General features: G+C 48.5%; 2 protein-coding genes and 1 long non-coding RNA gene across 4 annotated transcripts in view; 2 read left to right on the top strand and 1 right to left on the bottom strand.

Moving 5' to 3' along the window:
* The window catches only part of LOC122541190 (E3 ubiquitin-protein ligase TRIM39-like), a 46,179-nt gene extending 45,382 nt beyond the window's left edge, over positions 1–797 (top strand). Inside the window, exon 7 of the mRNA XM_043677817.1 lies at positions 116–797. Coding sequence (XP_043533752.1) covers positions 116–630 — 515 coding nt within the window. The 3' untranslated portion in view covers positions 631–797. The remainder of the gene's footprint in view (positions 1–115) is intronic.
* The window catches only part of LOC122541488 (zinc-binding protein A33-like), a 492,570-nt gene that overhangs the window by 74,978 nt on the left and 408,892 nt on the right, over positions 1–8,700 (top strand). The window lies entirely within an intron of this gene.
* Positions 6,375–8,700, bottom strand: part of LOC122541494 — a 17,209-nt gene continuing 14,883 nt past the window's right edge. For both annotated transcript variants that reach the window (XR_006309615.1, XR_006309614.1), the window contains exon 3: positions 6,375–7,424. This is a non-coding gene — a long non-coding RNA (uncharacterized LOC122541494). The remainder of the gene's footprint in view (positions 7,425–8,700) is intronic.

Raw genomic sequence — 8,700 nt, 5'->3', positions numbered from 1 at the left:
CAACTGCCCCCCCCCCCCTTCCACACAAATATTCCCCTCCTTACACACATTCACCCCTCCACCCCATAGATACATACCCAGGGACTGTCTCTAACTCTCTGTGTTTCTCTCCCAGTATCTGTGACCCTGGATCTGGAAACAGCGAATCCCCGGCTTGAAGTTTCTGAGGATCTGAAGAGTTTGAGACAGACCTGGACCTGGAGGAGTCTCCCTGACACCGAGAAGAGGTTTACAGTCTGGGACTGTGCCCTGGGATCAGAGGGATTCACATCGGGGAGACATTACTGGGAGGTGGAGGTGGGGGGGAATCGAGTCTGGAATCTGGGAGTAGCGTCAGAGTTTGTGGAGAGGAAGAAATGGGTCAGTCTGATCCCGGGGAATGGATTCTGGACCATGGGGTGGGATGAGGATCAGTTTTACATAAACTACTGTCCTCAATCCCCTCTCCCTGTCAGTCAGATCCCCAGGAAGGTGGGAGTTTATCTCAGTTATGAATCTGGGACGGTTTCATTTTACAACGTGGACACCAAGTGCAATCTCCACACCTTCACTGGGAATAAATTCACTGGGAAACTTTATCCTTTCTTCAGGACCCGGGAATTAAACCTGTTTCTGAGAATCAGCTGTTAAAGGGGCGGGGCCTCCCTGACGTCACAATGACCCCCGGGTTTCGGGTCTGGGTCAGGGATTGGGGTCAGAAAAGTGTCATTACATTTCCAGATTATACTTTGTAAAATCACAATCAGACTGTAAATAAAACCAACACCAGTATAAATGTTGGAGAGTGATGATGAAAAGTACATTAATTCTGAATGGAGATACTAAATGTGGTATAGGACTGCCACCAGCTGGCGACAAATGGGACTGCGACAAAATATCATTGTGCGATAATCATCAGCTCTCGATTAAACTAAAACAGTTTCTGGATCAGTGGTGCTGGAAGAGCACAGCAATTCAGGCAGCATCCGAGGATGCTGCCTGAATTGCTGTGCTCTTCCAGCACCACTGATCCAGAATCTGGTTTCCAGCATCTGCAGTCATTGTTTTTACCTAAACTAAAACAGTGCTGATGCTGGCCAGAGGAGAAAGTGAGGACTGCAGATGAAGGGCTTATGCCTGAAACGTCGATTCTCCTGCTCCTCGGATGCTGCCCTGACCTGCTCTGCTTTTCCAGCACCACAATCTCGACTCTGACGCTGAACTCCTAAATCAAACCAGAAAAAGCCGCAAATGCTGAGCAGGTCAGGCAGCATCTGTGGAGACAGAAATAGAATTACCATTTCAAGTCTGAAATGAGACTCAGGACGCGTCAGTCTCCAGCACTTTTTAACAAAAACCGAAAGACCTGTGGATACGAAAAACCAGGAACAAAAACAGAAGGGTCACTCGATCCGAAACGTTAACTCTGATTTCTCTGCACAGATGCTGCCAGACCTGCTGAGCTTTTCTAGCAAGTGGAGTTTTTTTGTTCATTGTTTTCTCTCCAACGAAGGATTTGGGGAAAGGAAAAATAAAGCAGTAGCACCAGCAAGTGAAAGAAAACAGTAATGCAGCGGTTTTGGGTTTTTTTTTGTTGTGGTGGGGGTGAGGAGGTGATAAAACATTGTAACCACTAGGTGGCGGTGAAGGTCCACGGAAACGTGGCTTATACCCGAAACGTCGATTCTCCTGCTCCTTGGATGCTGCCTGACCTGCTGCGCTTTTCCAGCAACACAACTTCAGCTCTGATCTCCAGCATCTGCAGTCCTCACTTTCTCCACGGAAAATAATGACCAGCATTGGCACCCATTTACCCAGAGACCAATCAACAGTGCAATGGTGAATAAGGTCCTGAGATCGGTTATGCTGGAGGAAGTGAATTTATATGACATGATGGAATAGAAAACAAGCTGGAGGGCCCAGATGGCCTCCTCCTATTCTGATTAAATAACATCAGGGTTCTCAGGTTAAAGTAAATCAGTGGGCAGGTTGTGGTTTGAGGTTTCCTGTTCTACAGGAATGGCATGGGCAGGGCACAACTTTCCACAAACTTTAGGCCCAATGGACTATAGTTTCCTGCTTTCTGTCTCCCTTCTTCCTTTGATAGAGACAAAAAGAACTGCAGCTGTTGGAATTTGAAGTAGACAGGCAGGAGGCTGGAAGAGCACAGCAAGCCAGACAGCATCAGGAGGTGGACAAGTTGACAAGTTTTGGGTGTAACCCTTCTTCAGGACTGGGGGTGGGTGTTGGGGGAGCTCCAGATAAAGGGGGTGGTGAAGTGGGCGTAGATAAAGACAGACTCCCTTCTTCCTTGAACAAGTTGTTGATGGTCAATTCTCCACCCTCTGAGGGACTTCAGTCCATCTCTCTGAACAGAGAACAGTTGCAGGTTGAACTTATGACCACACTTGCAGGTGGCATAAACTTGGAAATATTGTGAACTATGAGAGGAATAGCGAGATATTTAAAGATGACTGGGGCAAATTTCTCTGACACTTAGATTAGAGATCACAAAACACAGCTCCAAGTGAAATTGACCAACAGTTTATTAGTACGGTGATATCGCGGAAAAGAAACTGACTAAGCTGAAACAGTACAGACAGTCTGCCCAGGCAGTCAAGGATTCTCATCCCAGAGCTGATGATGAGACCAGTTTTTATAATAATGCTGCACAATAAGGCTGATTAAGAATGGGGAAAATACAATGTATCTGGAAGCGGAGTAATCCAGTTACAAAGATGCTAATTGGAAAATAGTTATTGGATGAATGTCCAGTTCCTTCACACAATGCAACATCCTGACAGTATCGCTGGTTCCATTCCTCTTCACAGGTAGGTGTTAATGTCTCCTCTGAAGTGGTGAGGTGCTTCCATTGTCTAGTTCCTGGAGTATGTCCTTGCTGGTGCCTCTCTATCTGACCTGCTCTTTGTGTGGCTTTGGTATTGCTGGGTTGTGAAACTGCCCTTGGGGCTTTGAGATATCTGTGGTGCTCTGTCATTGTTCATTGAGCTTCAAGTGTATTCCTTGTCTGTGTAGGCTGTCTGGTTTGGCTTCTGAGCCTGCTTGGGAATTCTGGGTGTTTTTGGTACAGTTTGGCCAATTTTGCTTTTGTGGGCCTATCATGGGTTGGCAGGGTGGCAGATCTTTTCCCACAATTATCCCCTTTTGTTTTGCTGAGGGGAGGGGCGAGAAGGGGGTAATGTAGCTGGAGCCGGGGGTTTGTCGAGTGGGGTTGTGGGGGAGGGCTCCATATCGGACAGATAGCTCTCAGTGTCCGAGTCTGGTCCAGCAAAAGCTATCCCAGGAGCAGGGATGTTCTCCCAGTGGATCTGTACTAGCTGAGTGGTGAGGGGGGGGGCAGAGGGTAACAGGATTGCACACAGGAGTGAACAGCACAGTCGGATGACCATGGCTAACGTGAAAAGGCCGGCAATGAGGGCTATCCGTCCCTGTAGTAGGGCTGTGCCCCATGACCCCAGCCAGGAGGTTGCCCAGTCCCATAAGTCCCAGTGGGAGTTCTGATCATGCAGGACAGAAGCTGCCTGCCGAATATGTTGGGCCAGGTCTGTGATGTTTTCACTGGGGTCAGCAGTCAGCACCAATGAGGGCACATGTGTCCCCTTTCTCAGTGAGCAGGTAGTCCAGGACCATCCTGTTCTGCAGAGCCACAGTACAGATGGTAACAGCCTCCACATTCAGCTGGGTGAGTGCATCTGCTGCGGAGTTTGCCACCTCCTCTAGTGTGGCTGTGAGTTTGTGGGCTTCTACCTGTAACTGCAGGGTTGCAGAGTGGGGTGGCATCAGGTAGAGAGCTGCTTCAGTGGCAGCGAGGGCTCGTCTGCTGTGAGTCATGGGCTTTGGGAAGGGAGGGGACTAGGAGTGATACATGAATGGTACGGCGTACTCGACATAACAGGCTCCCAGTCCAGGATACTGGCAACGAGGGGTATGCTTTGCAGCCACAGATAAAATAGGTGCCGTTGTAGGTCCGGATATGGTGGGTCTGAGTCCCTGTCCACATGGTGAGGAAGATGGTGTTCTGGCTGGTCCTGTTGAGGACCTGTCGGTTTAAAATGCTGCCTCCTGCTGTGGGAGTTAGGAGCAGGGAGTCAGTGCACCGGCTCCAGCCAGCCTCCCACCTGGATGGCTGTGTGCGTTTCAAACAGATGGATCCTGCAGGTGGCCCGTGTGTGTGTCAGTGTCAGCAATGGTCAGGGCTGGGGGCTCATGGGAGAGGTTGTAGGCCGGGTCAAACCGTTAAATTAGTCCAGGCGGTAACCCGCAGACCTCCAGCAGGCTGGGCTGCTGTCCCCATAGTAGGGCCTAGCCAGTGTGGTAAAGTCAGGGTAACCGTGTTCCTGGTGAAGGACTTTTACCCGAAACGTCGATTTTGCTGCTCCTCGGATGCTGCCTGAACCACTCTAATCTAGAATCTGGTAACGTCAGGGGACCTGTCTGGGTCTAGCCATCACTTTGCCATGTCTGAGATATTTAAGGAGATTGAGGCTAAGGGAATGACCCTGTGAGGGTGCATAGGGGCCTTAATGCAGACCCAGCAGTGGGTCTGATTAAATCATTGGGCAGACCCATGGGCCATTTTGAGAAAGGTGTTGACCCATAAGTTATGGTGGGTTATGAAATGTGCTGCCATTGTCCCTTTTTTCCAGCAAGCCCCAGTGTGATGGTCAGACAGATCAGGCCAAAGGTGCAGATGGTGATGGCTGCCACAAGCAGCTGGATCCATCCTCGGTGGTCGGAGTGGTGTCTTCCTCTGTATGGTCCCTGATCATTGGTTGTGGAGCCCCCTTTGCAGCGGGTGGCATGTGTCCATTCGGGCCATGCTTCCAGTTTCACAACAGTCTGAGGTGTCATCAGGATCAGGTCTTTCCACCTAGGGGAGAGGGAAACCTTTTCTAGTGATTTTATCATGACATAGTCCCCGGGTCAGGATGGATGAATGGGCACTGATTGGGATGTGGGCAGCGCAGCCCTGACCTGGTTGTGTGTAGCACTAATGCTCCTCCTAAGGGCCTGGACATACTCTAGCAGGGCCTCTTGGGTCAGAAGCAAGGCTGTGTCTGTGGTGAGTTTTGTAGGTCTGGTCACAGTGGGTATAGGCCGCCCCATAAGTATTTCAAAAGGGGTGAGTCCAGTCATATGGTTTGCCTGCACACGTATAGTATAGAGGGCAAATGGCAAGGGGCCTGGCCAGGTCAGTCCTGTTTCCTGGGTGATCTTGGTCAGTAGGGCCTTCAGGGTGCCATTCATCCACTCGACCATGCCTGACGACTGGGGTTGGTAGGGGATGTGGTGTCGCCATGGTATCCCCAGTGCTTCACTAATGCCAGTCATAAGTGTGGGCGGCACAGTAACATTCTCCCTGTGTCTGCGTGGGTTTCCACCGGGTGCTCTGGTTTCCTCCCACAATCCAAAGATGTACAGGTTTGGTGAATTGCCTGTAGTGTTAGGTGCATTAGGCAAGGGTGAATATAAGGTCGGGGTTGGTTACTCTTTGGAGGGTCAATGTGGATTTGTTGGGCCAAAGGGCCTGCTTCCATACTGTAGGGAATCTAATCTAAGCCTAGTGGTGAAGTAAGTCCCCCTGTCCGTCTCTAAGCTATCGGGAACTCCAAATCTGGGAATGACATCCTTTAGGAGGTATTTAAACACCGTATGTGCATCATCCTTCCTCATGGGAAATGCCACTACCATTTGGAGAATATGTCTATGGTGACCAGGATGTACTTATGACCCTGTAAGTGGCTAAAAGTCTCCTCAGGAACTGGCAGGTGGTCATATTTGGCAACAGGCTTCCCTGCATTGTTAGCAGGCAGATGAGGAGCTGTGACAGCAGGGCATGGGCAGCAGCAGCAAATCCTGGTGCATACCAGGACTGATTCCCAGTGTGTATCATGCCCCTCTTGCCCGTGTGGCCAATGCTGTGGGCTGCTTGGGCCAGTGTGTGTAGGTGGGCTTTTGAGCAAATGAGGCAGCCATCAAGGTGTACTAGCAGGTTGAGGGAAGGAGATTGTGTGGCGCTAGTGTGGGCCAAATGTCCTTTTCCTGCTGTGGAGCAGCTTGTTGGGTAGCTTGCACTGCCTCCATGGGCTCAGGGAATACTGGGGCCTTCGCTATTCTGGGGGCCTGCAGGACGTAGGTGGTGGGGTGCGTTGCGGCTTCTCGGGCTGCTGTGTCAGCTGAAGCATCCCCGAGGGTGACCGGGTCAGTGGCAGCTCCTGAAGAAGGGCTTATGCCCGAAACGTCGATTCTCCTGTTCCCTGGATGCTGCCTGACCTGCTGCGCTTTTCCAGTAACACATTTTCAGTACAGGAAGGATATTACTAAGCTAGCGAGGATTCAAATGAGATTTACCAGGATGTTGCCACGTCCAAAAGGTTTGAGTTATAAAGAAAAGCTGGATAGGCTGAGACTTCCTTCACTGGAGTGTAGGAGATTGAGAGATGACTGGATAGAAATTATAGGATGGGGATTTCACCACTAGGGGGTGCACTTTTTAAGATGAGAGGAGAAAGATTTGAAAAAGACGAGGGGCAAATTCTTTTAAACAGTGGATGGTTCACATGTGGAATGAACTTCCTGAGGAAGTAGTGGATGTGGGTACAGTTACAATATTTAAAAGGCTTTTGGATAAGCACGTGAATAGGAAAGGTGTGGAGTAAATATGACCAGGATCAGGCAGGGGGGACAAGTTTAGTTTGGGATTATACTTGGCATGGATTGTTTGGAGCGAAGGATTGCTGTGTGATTCTATGGCTATGACTCTATGAAAGACATACTGGCATTGGAATCAGTCCAGAGAAGGTTCACTAGCCTGGTCCTGTACTCAATACAGTTCAATAGACTGAGAAGCGACTTTGTTGAAACATGTAAGATTCTTTGAAAGTCTGACAGGATAAATGCAGAGAGGCCGTTTCCTTGTGTGAGATTCTAGGACCAGAGAGCACAATCTCAGAGTAAGGAATTGTTTATTAACAGATGGATATGAGGAGGAATTTCTCTCAAAGTGTAATGAATCTGTGAATATCTTCAACACAAAGGACTGTCCGGGAAATACCGAAGTCTGACATAGACATCATTTTAATCAGTAGGGAATCACTGGTGTTGGGGGGATAGACATGATGATATGATCATATTTGATCTCATCAAATGACAGCAAACTTGATGTACTGAATAGCTCCCCTCGTCTCCTACATCTTATAGTCTTGTAGTCTGATGATCACGGCACTGATGTGAAAGAAAAGATGCTGAAAGTGTTGCAGTCTCCTGTGTTAATTTGTGATGGCCATCTCCAGGCAGCTCCTTCACTGGCAGGGAATCCCATATTGATCCCATATTCTACAAGGTGTAGAAGCAGGTGTCAGCCATTCAGCAGTGGTTTCCACATTCAGGGCGTTAACTCTGTTTTCTTTCTGTCCTGCTTCCTTCTACATAAATATTAAACACAGACTTCACCAAGTTGTAGAAATAACAGTTAACATGAGGCAGTGAGGCAACTTAATACTCTATTTCACAGGATTGTAGAGTGTACAATCTCCTTGTCAAATTTCTAATGCATGAAAGGCATAGACAGGAGATAAAGCAACAAGAACAGATCAGGAAGTCCTGGGAACACACAGCAGCTCAGACAGTAACTATGTAGAGAGAGCAGGCAGCTCAATGTCTGAATAGTGAAGCCTTTGTCAGAACACCATCAGATCTTGCTGTTTGTTGGTGTTGTTTAATTCACTGTCACTTCTCCAGGAATGTGCCTTCCAGGAAGTTCTGCTCCTGTGTTTGACATGACCTCCTTGTGTCTCTGTTCCCTGCCCTCTCTCCCTCCTTGTGTTTGATTAGGATTATGTGGATCAATCTTAGATCCAGCCAATCCAACAGAAACATTTACTGGGAAATGGGATAAATTCTTGAGAGGTTACAAGGGAAACTGCAGGGTGAATGAGATAATTGGACAGATCTTTCTAAACAGCTTGCACAGACACGATGGGCCAAATGGCCTCCTTCTGTGCTGTAAGACTGTCTGAATTAAAAACTGGAACATGTGGGGGCAGGTTCTGGGAATCATTAATTAATGTGTCAGTAGAGAGCTGGACTGTCCAGGGGTTTAATGTCTGGGTTTGTCAGTCAGCATCTCAACAACAGGGTAAGGCTGGAATCCCATTAAACAGGATGGGATCTAGCGTTTTACTTGAATTCACTTGAGACATGAATTCATCAGCCTTTTAAATACAGTGTGTGTCTGATACAAACTTGATCTAATGTCTCCCTTCTTACAAAACACAGATCCCACACCAGCCTTGATCCAACACCAAGGGGAGTGCTCACCAGGTTCCTGGGTTATCGATGGGGTGACCATAGAAACGTTCAGCACAGAATGGAACAAGGTGTGGCTTGTCTCTGGGTCCTCTCTCTGCAAGAGGCCCTCACCTGATCCCACAGGATCCATATCCCCTTCCCCCTCCCCCCTGTTTCCAGAAGGTTTATTTCCACCTCAGCTGCTGATCACTTTCACAGTAGAAAGCCCCAATTGAATCTACATCTGTAGAGAGAAAACAGAGCTAACTGATCGAGTGACCAGTTCTGAATGAACTCAGTTCTGAAGAAGGCTCACCTGAGCTGAAACATTAACTCTGATTTCTCTGCCCAGATGCTGCCAGACCTGCTGAGCGTTTGCAGCAATTTCTGGTTTTGTTTCTGATTTACAGC

Source organism: Chiloscyllium plagiosum, chromosome 37 (assembly GCF_004010195.1).
Source record: "Chiloscyllium plagiosum isolate BGI_BamShark_2017 chromosome 37, ASM401019v2, whole genome shotgun sequence".
Classification (NCBI taxonomy): Eukaryota; Metazoa; Chordata; class Chondrichthyes; order Orectolobiformes; family Hemiscylliidae; genus Chiloscyllium; species Chiloscyllium plagiosum.
The sequence above is the reverse complement of the archived record's forward strand: the minus strand, read 5'-3'. Positions and strand labels throughout refer to the sequence as shown.